General features: G+C 43.7%; 7 protein-coding genes across 7 annotated transcripts; 4 read left to right on the top strand and 3 right to left on the bottom strand.

Moving 5' to 3' along the window:
- Positions 1 to 282: 282 nt before the first annotated feature.
- Positions 283 to 2240, bottom strand: V865_002987 (uncharacterized protein; the record flags this gene model as incomplete). The annotated part of the gene is made up of 9 exons (XM_066226786.1): positions 283 to 576; positions 664 to 1040; positions 1108 to 1118; positions 1193 to 1269; positions 1330 to 1384; positions 1471 to 1559; positions 1626 to 1932; positions 1992 to 2062; positions 2130 to 2240. 9 exons carry the CDS (start codon positions 2238 to 2240, stop codon positions 283 to 285), a joined length of 1392 nt encoding a protein of 463 aa, XP_066082883.1.
- A 2930-nt stretch (positions 2241 to 5170) lies between these two features.
- Positions 5171 to 7067, top strand: V865_002986 (uncharacterized protein; the record flags this gene model as incomplete). The annotated part of the gene is made up of 8 exons (XM_066226785.1): positions 5171 to 5297; positions 5361 to 5507; positions 5583 to 5810; positions 5865 to 6342; positions 6503 to 6575; positions 6666 to 6762; positions 6835 to 6925; positions 6983 to 7067. 8 exons carry the CDS (start codon positions 5171 to 5173, stop codon positions 7065 to 7067), a joined length of 1326 nt encoding a protein of 441 aa, XP_066082882.1.
- Positions 7068 to 9273: 2206 nt separating this feature from the next.
- On the bottom strand, positions 9274 to 10442 carry V865_002985 (phosphatidylglycerol/phosphatidylinositol transfer protein; the record flags this gene model as incomplete). Its single annotated transcript, XM_066226784.1, has 7 exons — positions 9274 to 9300; positions 9365 to 9441; positions 9554 to 9645; positions 9786 to 9865; positions 9933 to 10026; positions 10087 to 10105; positions 10268 to 10442. The coding sequence occupies 7 exons, from the start codon at positions 10440 to 10442 to the stop codon at positions 9274 to 9276; spliced, it is 564 nt and encodes a 187-aa protein (XP_066082881.1).
- A 384-nt stretch (positions 10443 to 10826) lies between these two features.
- On the top strand, positions 10827 to 11769 carry V865_002984 (uncharacterized protein; the record flags this gene model as incomplete). Its single annotated transcript, XM_066226783.1, has 3 exons — positions 10827 to 11231; positions 11449 to 11544; positions 11587 to 11769. The coding sequence occupies 3 exons, from the start codon at positions 10827 to 10829 to the stop codon at positions 11767 to 11769; spliced, it is 684 nt and encodes a 227-aa protein (XP_066082880.1).
- Positions 11770 to 12004: 235 nt separating this feature from the next.
- On the top strand, positions 12005 to 12999 carry V865_002983 (uncharacterized protein; the record flags this gene model as incomplete). Its single annotated transcript, XM_066226782.1, has 3 exons — positions 12005 to 12321; positions 12385 to 12639; positions 12723 to 12999. The coding sequence occupies 3 exons, from the start codon at positions 12005 to 12007 to the stop codon at positions 12997 to 12999; spliced, it is 849 nt and encodes a 282-aa protein (XP_066082879.1).
- Positions 13000 to 13443: 444 nt separating this feature from the next.
- On the bottom strand, positions 13444 to 14749 carry V865_002982 (uncharacterized protein; the record flags this gene model as incomplete). The annotated part of the gene is made up of 6 exons (XM_066226781.1): positions 13444 to 13600; positions 13693 to 13847; positions 13929 to 14104; positions 14171 to 14251; positions 14329 to 14342; positions 14406 to 14749. The coding sequence occupies 6 exons, from the start codon at positions 14747 to 14749 to the stop codon at positions 13444 to 13446; spliced, it is 927 nt and encodes a 308-aa protein (XP_066082878.1).
- A 226-nt stretch (positions 14750 to 14975) lies between these two features.
- On the top strand, positions 14976 to 18433 carry V865_002981 (uncharacterized protein; the record flags this gene model as incomplete). Its single annotated transcript, XM_066226780.1, has 6 exons — positions 14976 to 15086; positions 15144 to 15181; positions 15251 to 15334; positions 15397 to 15491; positions 15561 to 15819; positions 15892 to 18433. 6 exons carry the CDS (start codon positions 14976 to 14978, stop codon positions 18431 to 18433), a joined length of 3129 nt encoding a protein of 1042 aa, XP_066082877.1.
- Positions 18434 to 18851: the final 418 nt, after the last annotated feature.

Here is an 18851-nt window from a genome sequence, read left to right as displayed (position 1 = left end):
TCTTCTGGGTTCTTTTTTTCCGATGACTGATCTCTCGTGTGTTAACCATTTATTTTGCGATTTCATTTCTTTACTTTGCTTGTAAGGGTTGTAATTTGGATTTTGATACCATTTGTACAAGGGGACATTCATAGATGTATCTGTTCTATTTTATTTCAAGAGATGTTATACCACATGTTTTATACCTTACAGTGAAAGATGCCTCACGAAACATATCGTATTGTCTACTTCGTATGTCATCAAGAGTACCATCTGTATCTTTTTGAGCCCACTACAGTCATTTTAGACAGCATCAAAAACACCACTCCACATGTTATAATTCCACCCTTTGCCTCCTTCCCCTTCCTGGCTAATATCCATCCCTTTACCCTCGATAATCACTTGTTTACCATATTTCATCACTTGGAATGATACTTGTCCAGTATAGAATGGAATGGGTATGAGGTTGACCGTACCGACTTCCAAAGGGAGAGGTCGATGGGAATGACCACGGTTCTGAATATGTAAAGTGAATGTATCTTTTGGGGAATATTGGGAGGTGGGAAGGAGGATAAAGAAATTCAAGAGGTCTTGGGCCTACATTGAGACAATTATATCTACAATCAGTAAACATGCACCGCCTCTAGAAGCTCAATTTTGGATTATGGTGAATGTATAACTTACCCATTCGGAATGATCAGGCTTACCAACCCTGTCCTGTGCAGTTTGCATATCCCTACTCTGAGTCCTGTACCATACTACCAATTTCCCGCGTTCCTTCTCTTCTTCTCCTTTGCCGAAAGGTAGATTCTTATCTGGACCACGATGTATTTGGTTCTTCCACTTATGGATGAAGTACTTGATCATGACTCTAAATCCCTCATGATCCATTCCCTCCGTCCATCTCTCAGAACCAGGTTGAGCACCCAATACAGGTCCAATATAATGCGACTCGCCAAAATCGTTCCATGAGATAATTTCGATGAATTGCGGTGATTGATCGGGAGGTAAAGAGAGGAGCTGTGAAAGTCGTGATGGTAATAGTAAATCATCGGATCGATCTGTTCGGTGCCAAACATCGTTGAGTTTAGTCTCCACGAGAAGGGGTATAGAGTAAAGGTAGCTTACATATCCAGTTTCTACAAAATATTCGAAACACCCGTCAGCTGAACTCAAGAAGGTATCAATATGTACATTCTAAACAGATAATCACTTATTGAATGCCCAATCTCCCTCTGTACCATAATGAGTGAAGAACAAAGGTGATACAGCAGCCATATATGGTTTTTCCTAATACACCATAATTCCCATCAGCAATCGATGGCAGGGGCACTGGTCCGGTAGACTGACGTGTTCCAGGAATGGTTTGTCCGACTCCAAATTAGTTGTATGGTTGTTCATTGGCCTGATCGTCAAGTTCGAGCAAGCAAAATCATTAGCTTCACGAGACTAGAATTGGTGTGGAGAGAAGTACGATATGAGATGACCTACCAAGCACCGTTCCAATGAAACGCCCCATCCACATAATTTTTCGCTAGTATCTCCTCAGGAGGAAGGAAGAATGAAGGTATGAAGAAGACCTATCATCCACCGAGAATTGGTGTGAGCGAAAGAACATCTTGGATGGTTGCTGGAAGTGGGCTCACCTTTTCTCCCAATATACTTTCCACTCCACCAATGACCTCTCTCCACCCATCATCACCCAGATCCTGTCCGCCGAACGTACTCAATAAGATCTTATCATCCCATCTGAGCTGTGCCGATCGACCAAATTGGATAATCTGTATTACCTTGGTTATGATCAATTTCGGATCTTTAGGTAATACCATCAGATCTAATGAGAGACACAATTTGAGTTTGGGTGAGGTGGATGAGGAAGAGAGAAGACGGTATGCCGTGGATGCTTGGGTGAGTTGCCATTCCTCTGGACCCAAGTTCAATGCTAGGGCATCTCTGTAATGTGCACCGCATCAGCCTTGTATTGCCATGTAGTCGAACAAAACTCAGCCTACAAGGAGGTGTCCTCTGCCAGATCTAAGGTCTTCATCCAGTCATCTTCGGTGAAAGGATAAGTATTTCCAAGCTATATGACAGACAATATACATTCATCAGTATAACCTAAAAATGAAGAGATGCGGAGGAAGACATACCATGAAATGAGCAATAGCCAATCTTGGTTTGACACCACTACCCTCATATCCACCAGGGAAGGGCTTTTGGTCCACCCCGCCTTTGCCTTTGGATTTGCTTAACCATTGCATCTTCAATATATGGATCGTCAAGACTAGGAATAAGATAGCTAGGACGGGTCGAAAGAAGGGATGAGAGGTAATGAGTTTCATCGAGCTTCATCTATGTACCTGCTCAAGTGATTCACAGCTCTACACTGCACTGACTAGGTGGTGTTGGGAATGTTCGATGTCCCTCGACATTGAGATATGTACTTAGCATAGCACAGACCCGTGCATCGCCGTTTAGTCGGACGAAGGACATAGGATTCTTCAAGATCTTAGCGCGTATGATTTGTTTGGTTCCGCTTCTGCTCATAAGTGAATTAACGATTCAACCTGAATCGCACTCATGGTCTGCATAAAATCTTTCTGAATGAATCAACTGATACATGTTACTCAATGATCTCTCCTTGTGGAATACATGTACATGTATCTGTCCCCCTCTTGCATGCACCGCGTTCTACGTTGAATTGTAGAGATATTGGAGTGACTGAGGGTTGTCGCCTTCGCTATCACGTGACATCGCCAACTACTTTTGGAAGTCTCGATGAACTGCTCGAGCGTCGTTCGAATGAAGAGATCAAATCAGGAGCTGGTTCTATATTTCTATCTATCATCGCCTTCTCGTGCTGCACAAGATCAAACCTGCTCAAACAACTTCAACAATTTATCTATTTATGTTACATTCAGTCTCAGGAGAGACAGACAGTCGCCGTGACGCGTACACGCTCGGATCCTTTTCTTCTTTTTTCAGTGATATTCATCGCACGGATCCATCGTTTGATCGAAACAAAGAGAACATTGCATCCACAGCTCGAATACAATCAAAAACTCTTTACACCATCAAAATAATCTAAGAGAAACAATCCTCTTTCGTAAGTCTGACAATCGTAGCATTTTCCCATCATCACTCCATCAATCATGTCTTAACTTGTTGTTTTCTAAAATTGATACAAGGTGAGTAAGAAAAAGCAGCTAATCCTACGGGGTAGCATACAACATGATTCAATGTCCCGAAATTCAGAGCGAACTACAATAAGCCGATGATATGATAAACTTTATTCATCCTTTTTGGTCAGTTCAAGCTGTACCTCGTGGTTCTTATTGTCGACTTTCAAAAACACGACTTTTCAACCCTCAAAGGCTTCGACCTTATTGTCTATTTGCTTGACGACGATCCGATGTGACTCTGCATTGCATTCACTGGACTAGAAGAATAAGACGCCTCTACCAATAATGGCTTGGGAAGTACGAGTATCGTTGTTTCGGGCCGGATCGAAGCTTATTGTGGCTAAAGATCACGGATCTCACATTGAGCAGAAGAATGGACAGAGAGGGGCGTAGATTAATCGATCGTTCTCGCTCCATCATCCAAAATACCCTTTCTGGGCAAATAACATCCAGTCGATCAAGTGGGGTAAACAACAAAAACAACAATGAAAGAGATGGAAGTAAAAATGATGAAAAGAAAGAAAAGCCCGAACAAACAACAAAAAAAAGTCGTGTTTTCTCTTTGATAAAACCTGACTACTGTTGATCCCTCTTACCTGTCCCTCATGAATCGGAACACCTCCTCAGTCCAATCTGAATCCAGACCCTTTACTAATTCACATCGACACACAAGGATGGTATTTACCGATTGAGCTAAAACTTGATCTTTCATAGCAAAATGACGTTGATGATCATTGTGTCAGCAACAAAAGACGTTCTGACAACCCTTGATTTGGGCTTAAAACGGATATCATATCCTACGAAATTCATGGATCCAATCACTTCGCCAAAAGCAATACAACAAGACCACCCAAACTTCGCCAAAGTTGTTTCTGTTGGGGCGGAAACGGAAGTAACCATCGTGTAACAGATGATGCTGAACCGAAGAAATGGTAAAAGAGGATATTTAAGGGATAATACACAGCAAACACACATCACCATCATCCCATCAAGACACGACTTTAAGGGTACTATCTCTGATTTAACTTGATCAATGATCAATAAGCTACGGCATAAGCTAGCTTATTCCCCACTTGAGCAAAAGATGACTCAGTTCCTTGTCAATTGTTTCGTCTCATCTGAACATCAAGCTAATATAATTGAGTTTTCCGATTTCTTCCCTTTTCCCTTCCTCTTTCTCTTTCTCTTCATCATTATCATCATCACAAAACCCAATAACAAAGCTTGTCTCATTGTTTTGCCACTGTTCCAGTTCCGATTTCTCTCATTGTTCGTTCTCATATCATTGACTGACTTCAATTGCTATTCTATTCTTCCTCTTGGTATCGGTATCTAAATCGCTAGGATCTCTTTCTTTCCGTTCCGCTTCCGCTCAATCAATCAGTCAGTTTCAACTCTGGTATTTATTGCTCTTTCTCACTTTTCTTATCGTCTCCGCAATTCTATTTCCATTTTTCTCTTTCAATTTCCTTATTGTAATTGTTCTTTGTTGGAAATATCTCTAGCTTGTAACAACAATAATAACCAGAAGACTCATTCGGATTCCACACGATCATCGTCGGGATAAAATTTTTCACTTCACCTGCCAATCAACCAACTCACAAACGGGATAAAGGGATCTATAACCTTTCACCACCTCGTCAAAAATTGATTTTCAATCGTCAATCGTATCATTCGCAAATCATTCACGTCGATCATCCCATTGTAAGTCCACTGCCCCCTCTTCTCATGTCTCATCCTTATCTTATTGTGCCTGATCATCACCGACCATACGTCACGTTTGATATCAACAAAATCTTTCCCCAAAGAAAATGAGAATGAAATCAGAAAATGATCAATTCTTACTCATCCAAATGACAATTGAAGGATATGATACACGCCCGAATTCCATTCATTCTTTTACACTCGTCCGTTTTCCCATTTTATTATCGTACTCTCTTATATTTTTATAAACTATCTATTACTATACTGATTTACTCATCTTCGAGTTGAATAGGAATACCACATCCATGTCAACTTGTGTAATGAGCAACAGTACTCCATTCAGTTCTACCGCTCAAGACCGTACTATCGAGTTCCAAGATAACTCTTTCGACACTACTCTATCCGACGACCTCTTTGACTCTTCTTTCTCATGTGAGTGGTGAGACCTCTCTCTCTTTCTACATACCGCATGGCTAACTACGACACTCTACACAGTTATGAACCCAGATTCGAGCAATATGGAATACTATATTGCCAGTCCGGATGGTCGAAGGTCCCCTGAACCTCCCACTACCGAACAACAACATATCAACCATGAGGATCATCCTCAGGGTCGTGAGGAGAATATGGGAGGTAACGATAGTGAGTCCCAACCGTCATACACTATGTTTTGTCTGCACTTTGATTCAGGCTGATTTGTCTGTTCTCGTTCCACAGTAAATAACCATCAAATCGAAAATCATCACTTCTCATTATCACCTTTGACAATGACCGATCCTCATGCCATCTTCTCTCAACCACAGGCCAGCACCGAGATCACCTCGGGCTCATATCCTTATCCACCATACGCCATGACCTACGAATCGATATCAGCACCAAGCACAAGCCACGGTTCCACCAATATCGCCCATCATCCTACCTTCTTCCACCCATATAGATCAAGTGGTAAGCGAATCCCTCAGTTATGTAGAATGAGCTGACGCTATACCAATCTGATAGCTACTGGAGACTTCGCCAGGAATCCTCGTTCTCCTCCACGCTCGCCAGCTCTCTCCTCGTCACCTCATGGCTCGTCAGTCTCCCATCGACTCTCTTTCGGAGCACCGACTTCCGTCAGTCCATCATTGGTCAGCCCACATAGTATCGTAGGATCTCAACTATCGGATAACTCACCAAGTCATCCATACATGTATCAACTCCCTTTGACATACGGCACACCCTTGACTAGTGTATCAAATCTTGCCAATGTCTCACCATCCGGTCCGGGATTATCGATGGTAGCTGGCTTCCCTGTACCTACTCAACTTCATCCCCAACAGACCAGTCCTCCAGCGAAAGGTAGACCCATCACCCGTCCTAGACAGGCTCGAACGAATACTAAGAAAATCATCAAACAGGAAGAAGATGAGATAAGCGATATAGAAGATGAAGGTAATACTGGAGGTGGTGGTGGTCTAGGGCTTTCGGCTGGTTCTAAGTGAGTTCCACCATCAACATCATCGATATCACATCATCATCCCTTTTCACACATACCACCAGTGGTCACTGACCACTCTCGAGGGTCTTCGCTACCCCGTCATGGACATCATTGCATGTTTCGAGAATCATGAAGCTGACTTAACCGTATGTATCACCAGTAACAACGAGGACAGAGTACCAGTCTCATCCAAGCGGGAGGATGTTCGAAAAGCCCGTATCGAAAGCGAGCAGGTGAGCTCGTCGGCGGTGCGCGAAGCTTCTTGCTGAGTGCCGTTGAGGGCCATCATTAATTCTGCAACAATAGCTGATACATCTGCTTAGCGTCGACGTGATGAACTTCGTGAAGGTTTCAAAAGACTCAAAGAAGCTTTGCCACCTTCTAACCAAAGAGCGTCCAAAGTCAGCTTACTTGATCGATGTGAGTACGACTCGAATCTTACCTGCGGGATCACTGTTGCACATTACTAATTTTTTCGACTATGCATTGTAGCCGTCGCGCACATTCAATCGATCGAAGCTGCCAACCGATATTTGCTCGGTCAACTCGAAGATGCCAATAGAGAATGTACCAAGCTTCGAGAGTGAGTATTCACCCTCAAATGTCAACAGGTTGAAATAATACTGACAAACGACGGTAGAATCCTTCACAATGATATTGTCTTGAGACAACGAACTGCTTCCAACAGCCCTGGGTCCGGTTCTCAAGGCAACAGACCCCAATAAATCAACATACCCTCCCCATTCAATTTTGAGATACTCTTGCGAGCGATCCTCCCATGTCAATACCTAAGGTAAGCTCGTCAGTGCTTTTACAAAGTGGCAATCAGGTGCTGATAGAGAAAAATGTATTCCAATATATCGGTCAACTGATGCTATTCTGCCAATTTCCACGAATGTCAATAGAACTTTCAACATGTATATAACACGCATCGATCGCTCTCGAATCTGCCTTGTTCTGCTGTTCCATCTCTCGCTCGACATCACTCTCATCACAACGATGTATATATACTCCTAGAATAATAACCCGACTTGACATGCTTGGATTGGTTTCTTCACGTGCCACTTACGAAACGAACATAACGATACATATGCCCTGCATATAGACCTATTTTATGTGTCTTGTAACGAGTGTAACGAATCGAACGACTTGTAATACGAATCGAACGATCTCTCGCGTAGTCCGCGCTCGGCCCCTTGCCACGATAACACACGATTCTCGAATTTCTTTTTTTCCCTTTCTTGATTGATTGGCTCTAATCTCTTCTCTCTTTTCTGACTGGTTCTCTTTTCTGTTCTCTTGCTCTGATCGATTATTCTGCTTTCTTCCTTCTGTCTGCTTGATCTCGTCCCGATTGTGTGATACTTGTTTCTCTGGCATGTAGTTATTTCTAGCCAGCTCGTCTTGTCATTGTTAAAAACGTATAAACACTTCCTCAACTAGTTTTACGTTACTTGTAAACATCGTCACCCTCTTTTGATTCTCGTTCTTTCTCCACATTCAACCTTCTTTACAACCTACCTGTTATACATTCCCAAAACGAAGATAGCTTGATTCTACTGGAATAGAATGAGTTGCTTCTCCCTTCTTACCCTTCCCTGAGGGAAAAGGAAGATGGATCTTTGTGGTTTCCTCTGATATCAGAGAGATGATACTTAGACGGTAGCCTTGATGGTTGCTTTTACCGTTTCTCGCCCATCAGAAACGAAAGGTAAATGGACCTCTAATCATCCTCTCGAGCGATACCTTACCTCTTTCTCATTCATTGCCTATATGTATACATTCTTTTTTGACCATTCTGTACTCGTTGTCTCGTTTCCTCTTCTCGTTATATTCTCGCATTTTCTTCTTTCTGGCTTGATTTCTCTTATTCTTGAAGTAGTTTCTTCCGATCTCTCCTCTGCTTGTTGTCTTTGTATTGTTTGCCTCTCTCTCACACACCCATACCACCTTCCCCGTCATATGTGGATACACAGTATATCTCTCGCTTGCCGAGTCATCACCGTCAACAACACCGTCCAACAATCAACCTAATCGATCAACTCAACTCGAACTCGAATTTCATACCAATGGAATAGGTAGTCTTTCGAAAAGACTTTCTTCATCTCTGGACAAGATGATTGGACCTATTCCCTCTAAGTCAGATCGGTAGTACTGGTTTACCTTCTTCGCCTTTTTCAAACCATTGAAAGGTGTATGGATCGATCTCCTCCCTCCTTCTTGTATTTTAACATTTTGACTGGACGTCAAAGTATCGGTAGTCTGGAATTGCTTCTTCCTTCTTTGATCAGATTGAAGATGGACCGATCAAAACTACAAGAGATGAGGTTCGACGTTGATAGCTCCACTGGAATTGGGGTTGCTTCTATTAGAAAAAAGCAATAGATGGACCAACGTGATCTGAAAGAGGTGAGGTTGGTTGGGTCAGATTTTGTTTCAGTCAGTGTTGGCTGGATATGATTATAAAACATCAGGATATGATTTAAGAAGAAGGGAGGTCATACACGATGGAATTTCACGATACGATACGATATGGTAGGTTATGATATGATATGATACGCTTTGGAAATGAAGTTGAGATGAAAGATATGATTATGACTCTGATATATTATTCTATATTTTAATGGCTTGATGAATTTCATGAACTTGTACAATCAATCCATTTCAAAAGCTTGACTCATGTCTGTCTATTCATGAGTCATTATCCACTGTTGCATGCTTGGCTGAACTTATATATTTGAATTTAATTACATTTCATATCGAGACCGAACAATACTGACAATCTTTAAGGAAAGGCATATTACATATAGACTGGGATGCACTCAAACTATGACTACTACTTCTCGTACTTCCTCTCTGACTGACTTTCTAGCTCTCTATCATCGATGATTGATTGGGAATCAGACCGGGACCGTATCGATTCCAGATGATTTAGTTCCCACCACCCGGTCTTTTCATCTAGTTGTAGTGAAAGTTGACATCAGCTTTGACAAGAAAGTGCAGGTGAAAGCTAAGGACTTACGAAATCAACGAAAAGATCGAGACAGACCATATCTTCATCTTCATCGGTATAACCTCTAACTTGGACTGAGAATTTAGCTAAAAGAAATGAGTGCACAGTCAGCTCATTTTGTCTAAATTCATACTGGAGCTAAGCTAGCTGAATGGAACCTAAGATTATATAGTGTCATGTCAAATATAGGATACGTACCCTTTGGAATCTCTTTGGGTAATTCAACGGTTTGTTTAACCTTGTATGGACCTGGTGAGACTGGGCATTGAACAGTTGCGTTGGCATTTCGACTGTAATGAGTATCATTCGATTAGCTTGTCTGATCTCTGTGGATGTAGATCATTGGTGATTGATTGCTTGTATGACAAGTTGAAGATAGTTGTCGAATGGTTGTCATCCGAAATGAAAGGAAAAGAGACAGACAACTCACGCTTCCTCACAAACGTCAAATTGCTTTTGCAACAACTTGATCAAACCGAGCTTAACAGTAACATCGGCATATGCACCTTCCTATAAAGACAGTATGGGTCATTATCCTAGGAAAGTGACTGTAAAGTTTAGATAAGTCGTATCTCACCTTGATTGGTTCGATCACATCTGCTTCAACTTCCACAGTGAGATTCTTTCCTGGTACAGGTGGATCGGGAGTAACGTGGATAGATTTGAGTTGGCTATGAGAGCGGCAGAGTAAGCTTGCAATGCCAGGAGAGCATGAGTTCGATTGAGCTTACACTGCATCAGTTGCGAGGCCTGTCCATTCGATCAACCAGTGATGCGAGGAGGTAGATCACGTGCGATAAGGTATCGGGCAACATGATAAGGAAGGCAGATACAGCAGACAAGGAAGAAGATACATCAGTTAGTTCTCGTCACACAAATCATCTGGGTGAGCGTCAGATGAGCCTGACCCACCACAATCAACATAACTCCAACTATCCATAGTCCTTACGTCCCCAGCCTTGACGGTGGTGAATACTTTGCCACCTCCTGATACGAGTTCACCTGCCCAGCCGAGAGCATCGGCCGCCAAGTTTGCCGAGGCAGCTGTAGCGAGGAGAGGGAGTAGAGCGAGGGAGGTGATTCGCATGATGTTTGTAAGTTGATTATACGTATGTATGAGAGGGGCATAGATGTATGAAAGGAAGATGTATGAAGGTGATGAGATGAGCGATGATGAGATGACGGAAGTGGTATGATAGGGAGGGGTGTCAGTCTCAGCCTCAACTCAATCTCGGTCCAGGAACGGAGATCAGGGTAGAATAGAGGTCACGTGATGAGCATCAACGTCAACCGCCACCGACCAAACGAGATATCTGCATTATTCAATCAACTTGAATTTCATTTTCTGATCTTACCTTCTGCCTAATCACATTCTCATGCTCGTCCGTTCAGAGATCTGATCAGACGCAAATCGCTCTTCTCATATCATCCGCATAAATCTCATCCTCTAATCCACAGTACTCTCTCCAACATGTCTCAACCTTCAAGACCTCAGACACCTGGTCCTTCTCCTTACCTTCCGCAAAAAAGATTTCCCATCAGAGACCGAAGAGGACAATTGACCGACTTCTTGGAGGATCAAAACGAGGCTCAAGCCCTTCAAGCTGCGATCCGAGTTGCTCGAAGGATCTTCTTCTGCTCCAAGTCCGTCCGAATAGTGGCCAAACTCCTTTCAATGACTGGTCCAAATGCATTCTCACGGTCATCCCTCTCTCCGCTCAACGATGTGGACAGCGTGATGATTGATGAAGGCGTTGTGAGAGGGATACAAGTCTTCAAGAAGTGGGGGATCATGGATATTGTGCTTGATCCGCATATGAGGGACTATGGACCTGTTTCGATGGCGGTACCGAATCAAATTAGAATCAAGTACAATGTGGGTATTCTCCGAGCTGTTTACTATTGATATACCTCGAACCATGTTGGGTAGTTATATAGGAGGAGATTCTGCTCAGAAGAATCGATGATTGGTTCTGAACGACAAGATCCATACAGACTTATTATATGAGATATTCATTACTGCCTTGTGGGATGGTCACGGAGGATGGGAATGTTATAGAAAAGGTCTGCTTTCGAACCGCATTCAAATCCAGGTTTGGTCATCCCGCGAATCCGTTAAAGCTGAAACGGTGCCTCCGCTTCCTAAGGACAATGACCCGTCACCCACTTGGGGCTCAGTGTCTAAGTATGTATGTGATCTCTTCGACTAACCGTCTTCGAGATTGGAACAGAAAGACGAGCATGTATTCAAGTTGTCATCAGCTGGAGTCAAGGACGATCTCTTGGCCGAACATGGTCTTATTCAACGAGAAGACGTCAAGACTGCTGGCTCCAATCAACACCACGATTTAATCGAGAATTCCACCGGTAGATTTGGATTCAAGCTCGAAGAAAACACTCGAATCTCGATCTGAGACGCCGGTCGACCCATCCACTCATTCCAGCTTTGCCTAATGGGAAGGACCTCCCGCCGGCCCCTGCCAAGGATTTCCCAGCTCTTCCACCTGTTGCTGATCTTGTTGACTCAGACCAAGCGGTATCCAACACTCTTCCGACCTTCCTATCGAAACAATCACTTCTCGAGGTTATCTGGAAGACCTTATCTCTTCGTCTGGCAATACGACCTCCTCAACTCGATTATTACGAATCATGCAAGCTGAATCGGTCAGTCCAGCAACTTCAGTTGGCCTCAAGCTCCTCGATCTCGCCAAAGCACTGCATACCGATGGAGAGCTAGCTCTCTACAAACCTGTGGAAGACTCCACTACCAACAAAAAAGTAGAGAACACCGAAAATCGACTCAACGAATTTGCAGATATGCTCAATTATATTGCTGAAAGTGTGGGAGTGGCTTTAGACACTTCTTCTTCAACATCACCATCATCCAGCATTTCGGGCGAGGAAGAAGACGAAGATGGATCAACTGCCGCGACTGTAATGGAAGTCGCTTCGGGATTGTCGTTCTCGTACCATGCAATTGCAGGTTAACAAGTCAACCAATCGATCGATGCTTTTCAATCTCCTTACAGAACTACTGTATCGCTCTTAGAAACTCCTGCTGTACCTCTTTTCAAACCTGATCTTGGAAAATTGGTTGAGGAAGCTGAGAAGTTGGAGAAAGAGGAAGTTGATCACGATCATACCCCTGTATTCGCAGAATCTCAAGATATGGGAGGGGCGAAAATCCCAAAATCAACCTCACAAATCCGCGCTCATGCTGTACCAACCAATGAGAAGACTATCAACCGCCCAGAAACGAATACGTTCCGATTTCGCATAGTCAAGTACAAGGATTGATTAACCCTTTCGCACCGCCACCGCAACTCGGTTAGGCCTACAGACCATATCTCAGACTGGGCTCTGACAGCTACAGCCAAGTACCTGCTCCGACAGGCTTCCATCAAGCACCAGGACAAGGAGGGATGATGCCTCATTCGAGTGTATATCCCGCTCATCATCCGCAATACATGTATGATAGTTGGCAGAATGGATCATCGAATAATGGATCCATGTCTGGTAAATCATCTGTATTGGGAGCAGGAATAGCTTCTCAACATGGAGGAGGAGCGGGAGCAGGCGCAGGAGCAGGATTTGGGTTCGCTCAATATAGTCAGGTCAACCCTTATGCTGGGCTGGGAAATTGATAATACCAAGGCTCGGCTTGGCCTAGACGATGAATTATGGATTCGTGATGGGTAAAACCATACATAGAGATTTCTAAGATTTCTTTTGACTGACTCTGCCTTTGATTTATGTTTCTGAATTCTATTTCTCCGTTTCCGTCGTACGTATTTGATGTCTTAATGGTTTTGTATATGTTCATAGGTTTCATTGTGGCTTGTACATAGGTTATGAGAATACTCAGAAGAAGAACGCAAGACAGAAAGAAGGTGGGATTGATTTCCTTGTGAGATAATACTTTGTATGAAATACATTTCATATGATCATGTCAAGAATCGGCAGAGAGATATCAAGTTTAGATGCCAATACACTAGATGATGATGAATAGCGTTTGATGGATTGAGTATTCTTCAGGTCGAGCTTGACCTGATAGAAGAAAATGCGGGAGTAGTCTCATTTGGCACCCATCAACCGCTAATCCATCCCCATATCCTCCCCAATAGACTCCTCGATTTTGCGTTACTCGTCGATGGTACTCTGACTTCGTCAGGTCTCTTCATACGAGCTTTGAAGTCGCTAGGATGTTCGAATTTCTTCAATGACCATAGACCCTTTTTCGATGATCTAGTGAGATTTTGTATATACAATATACAATGTATTAGCCTGCTTCTAAGATAGCTTGAATCACAGTATAGAAATGATAGGACAGAACTTACCTTGCCTTCGCTTCGATCGATTTCATTTTATCTATTCCCCACGGTCCATACTCTGCTCCACCAGCTTCATACACTACTGCCATACCTTCTTTTAGCATCAGGAGGGGTAGGGGTTTATCGAACCATAAGAGGCGATTTATATATGGGACGGCGACCTATGTGACAAGTGGATCTTTGAGAAAATTCTTCTGACTCTCTAACGATGATTAAGGAGATCTGTCGAGACTAAGACCTACGATCCTATTATACTGGTCCTTGGCTAGTAGCTGACACCTCATCCTCTTGCCCAGTATGGTGCCTCTCAACCACTCCAGCGATTCTTTAGCATGAGGCTGAGCGGGTTGTCCGAAATGGGCGTTCTCGGGTGCGTCCACCCCTGCTATTCGAATATGGATCGTTTCGTCTTTCAGTTCTGCAATACACAGTCGTTTCAGCACATTATCAAGATCAGGCGGAGGCGATAGATGAATACGCTCACCTTTAGTGGTACTGGGAATAGAGCGGATCTTGAAAGGATATCTGAAGAAAGGTCCGGGTGTATGATATAATCGTAAATTATCTGCAATTATATCAACGTTATATGAGCTACCTTTTCGAATCATATGCTGAGAGCAATACAAGAGTAAGACAGCTCACCACCATCGCCTACACTATTTTCAGACAAGCTACCAGTTAGCTAGATTCTAACGTTCTTTGACACCCATGTAGCTCACCTAGTCACGATACCTCTTATCCAAGTCCTCCGATCCAACATCCCCGTAGTCACACTATTCGCATTCCGTATCCTCCTCCAATACCTCCTATATCCCGCTATCGAGCCTAGTGTAAGGCATGTCGCTCCTGCCGCTGAGACTATGCCTACTACAATGGGATCTTTAGGTATCCAATCGTTGATGGAGGATTTGGTGTTTGACGAGGAGGATGCCGAAGAGGAGGAAGAGAAGAGGGATGTGACAGTTTCCAGTGGTGATGTATATGGGTATCGATCTTCCTGGTCAGTCATGTAATCCTCTTGTCGTCGCTGCTGAGAGCATACTAGGGCATTTGGGGTGTCCATCATGGTTGTATCATAGTAATAATTAGAGGGATAGATCATGAACCAAGAAAACAAAACGCGTTGATGATGTCCTTCGTTTCGGCTATTGTCATTGTCATTGTCGTTGACTTTTGGCTTGTGCACCCACATCCCATCATCACATCGTCTATAGATTTATACTTTGATTATACACAATAGACGACAAAGCGTATAGCTACACTCTTCTACTTCGGCCTTGAAGGCCAGAATGGAAGTATCAAATTTCTTCACTCGACTATTACAGCCCCCCAAAGAGGCTAAAGCGGTCAAACAGCCGGATGATTTTGGCGAGTTTGATATAGCCTGGCAAGGTATCAAGGTGGGTACTTTGCATCACACAGATGGGATGTAGACGCTCATGGCTAGACTGGAATAGGAAACGCTAGAATATCCAGATGAGAGGCAGATAGTACGGTATGTATAGTACCTATGAATTAATCATTCCTTTGACATGATCATACTGACAGACGTCTGATGTCACAGAGGAATATCATCAACTCAAGTGCCCAATCAGCTTAGACATATAGTAGATGCTTTAGTCTATGAGAGCAACAGGACGGACGAAGAGTGAGCTGCTCTCTATACCTTAATCTCGATGTATAGCTGACACCAGAATGTCCATGATATAGTACAACAGGAGCATGTCTAGAATACTTCCTCAAAAACGACCTCTTAGCTCAACTTGAACGACTCTGTGACCCCGACAGACCTCATGGAATCAAAGGTAAATCACTTTATCAACATTCAATCCCACTTCCCCATTAGCTGGAGCTGAAGTGGAACATTTGTATAGCTGAGGTACTTCGAGCAATAAACAATCTAATCGTATCCCTGTCGGAACGATTCTTGGTACACAACGCTGTCCATCGCCCTCTCAGACGATTACTGAGATCATGTGTAGATGAAGAACCCGAAGAGAAGGTAGATGGAGGAGCTAGAATTCTTGGCGCCGCTGGGATGAGTCCTGAAATGGAGAGAAGGGGCAGTAATGATGATATAGAAGAGGATTTGGTAGGGTTGATGTGTACTCTGGCTTCTAGGATGGTAGCTTAGTGAGTCCAACGCTCTGGGACAACTGTTGTGATGCTGTTATAATCTTACTTGTCAGGATGATATAATTTCAGCCCTCCCTTACTCCTCATCTACTTCCACGATAAAGGCTGGCTGCAGCCTCATCTCTCTCGCGTCCCGACACCTCTCGAAAGAGCCTTGTCCCCTGCACCCTCCGCTCACACAGGTATATCCGGGCCATCCAGCAAAACAGCTGCCACTCATCATTTCGAATTCCTCTTGTTTTCGTACTTACTTCGTTTCGTCCATCGAGAAGGTCAGATCGGTGATCCAGCTCGTGCCGGTCTATTATTCCTATTCGACATAGCTTTTCTCCCACCTAGCGAAATAGTCAGTGGAAGTCCAAACCCGTCGGACAAGGACGGTTCCGACCCTTTACAAGATGCTAGAGATGCTTTAGGTGAATTTATACTGGATGGTGATTTTGCGGAAGTCATGGCTGCTGGCTTAGGAGCTATATATTCGCTGCTACCCTCGAAATTACATGTACCATCTTTAGCGGAATTGGCGGAACAAGAGAGGGAATCAGGCGGTTCAGCTTCGGGTACGGGTGGGATGTATCTTGGTGCTGGGGTCGATGTGCCTGATAGGGAGATACCTTCTTCAACAGATCAGGAAGTCCAGGATCAGCTGGATCTCATTCTCAAGTTGTTCGGTTTCTTGCAAGATATCATATATCGGTGTACTTCCATCATACGGCAACCTCATAGCGATCAGGATTCACATGAGATATCGACCACTCACATGCTAGGAAGTGCTATATCAGAAGCCACGCTTGACGCTATCCAGTCGTCTTTCCTGGATAATGTGTTGTACCCTACGGTATTAGAGTGTTCGAACCACGATGGAAGTTCGGTGGCTGTCCTCACATACCTTGATGTCTTGTTTTCGAATCTTGATGAAGGACCCTTGTTAAATCGATTGATCTCTTTCCTCATGGACACTGGATCATTGGAACCGGGTCACTCTGCTCAAGATAGGAAGAAGAATAAACGAAAGACCGGTGCTATGGGATTCATTGATCAGCCTGTATATACCGCAGACTATTTCGCGGACGAAGGTCGATTTACCCTCAAGGATCTCATTCTCGATAATCTTCACTCGTCGGAACCTACTTCTTCAACTGCTGCCTTACGTCTGCTCCATACATTGCTAGGTGATCATTGTCGGCAGGCAGTCAAAGGTCTGCTTTCCGTGATTCGGGATCCGACTGCGACTGCACTGGCCAAACGACCAATTCCATTCGAACTCGACACTCTCCACAGCTTTTTACCACATCCTGTCAATTCTACAGACGTTCACCTGCAGGAAGTGGAGTTGTATAGCTCTTTAGTCACTCGCTTGGATCCATCATTGTCTTCCGCTGAGATGGCTGCTGGATATGCCGTCTATCTAACAGATATGACTGCCATTATAGAAGCGGATCCATGCTTCCGATCTGTCCAGATACCCACAACTTTCTTAGGTGAAATGGAAAAGACCATTCTACATTTAGATATGACAGAAGAACCAATACAACATCGATTGAACCCCTCGGACCCTCTCATCAAGAACATTTTAAGGACATTCAGCAATTTTCTCGCCAATACTCCAGATGAAAACGTGGCTATGACCGGTGTGATCAGTGCCATAGCTCTTTGTCCTCATAGATCATTAGCTGGCTGGTTACTATACGACGTAAATCCAGAAACAGATCCATGGAAAAGTAGATCTAAACAGCCTCAAGATTCTTTATCCGATTTCGGTACAGATTCAGATGACGAATCGGACCTCGGCATCGAACGATCTCGATATGGTGGTGATTCGGATCCTTTCAATATCAGATCTTCGGTACCTCTTCCAGCAATTTATCAGATCTTGCGAGAGATTATCAAGACCATCTCGTCCTACCGATCTAGCATCGAATCGTTCGACAGACTTTTAGCAGAGAGGAGACAAGGTCTTCTATTCGCTGATCATCTTGATGAAGCTATGAACCTTATGTTGGAGGTGGAACCTTCTTCTTTCGGTCTTCCCGAGACTCCTAAACCCGAGAAAAAGAAAAGACCCTCAGCAGCTGGTTTAGTAGGTGGCATCAAGTCTTTCTTGACTCCTAAAAAGAAAACTCCAGCAAGTACGCCTAATCGATCTTCGTCATCCGGATTGACACCGACATTAGGTAGTCTACTTCGAACGCCTAACAAGTCGCCCGGACCTGTAGAAGGAAGTGGAAGACTCGCCAAGCCCATTAGAGTCGATGAGCTGGATATGATGAATCCTTCTCCTTTCAGGGCGCACTATGAGCAGACGGATGTGGATCTACAATTGGAGACCTCAAACTCAGAGCCGACGATAAATAGTGGACTTTGGTCGAATGCTAATTCTTTAACAGCTTTAGAAAGTGAAGATGCGTCTTTCGCACAAGATACGCTACATCGGGAGATATCAGATGATGTAGAGGAAGATTCACAAGCAAAGACGCAGGAGGGACCGAAGAAAATTAGCTTGAATGTGATATTGGACAATTGTGTGATTTTAGAGGAGTTCATCAAAGAGCTAGTGGCAATCATCACTGCCAGGAGAGCTATGGGGATAGATCAAGTTCGGTTTGTATAATTATTGTAAGGTAACGAACAATGTTCACGATTTGTTACGCTTAGATCATGATAATATTCATAATGCATATAATGAATGGAGACGTACCATTTTTGACTTCATAGAATACACCGGTCACACCTCGGATCACCGACTTACTGCAGGGAAGAGAACGAACTGCCCGTCTAACCCCTGCTTTGCCCCGTTTCACCAAGAACGGCCGGCACTGGTCACAAAATAGTTTGTCACCTCAATCGCCGTCGAGCTACCAAAGGAAGTTAGTGAGCTTATTTGTGCGGATGCTGATGATGAAGCGGACTTTCAGCAAAACCATGCACATCAGAATGATTTGCCGAGGTCTGAAACAGTACCCTGAATCCGCCGTCACCCAGCTTGCGCAAGCGATCGAGTGACGGACACACTGCTCAAAAAGATCATG

This window comes from Kwoniella europaea, chromosome 1, assembly GCF_036810445.1.
Source record: "Kwoniella europaea PYCC6329 chromosome 1, complete sequence".
NCBI lineage: Eukaryota > Fungi > Basidiomycota > Tremellomycetes > Tremellales > Cryptococcaceae > Kwoniella > Kwoniella europaea.
The sequence above is the reverse complement of the archived record's forward strand: the minus strand, read 5'-3'. Positions and strand labels throughout refer to the sequence as shown.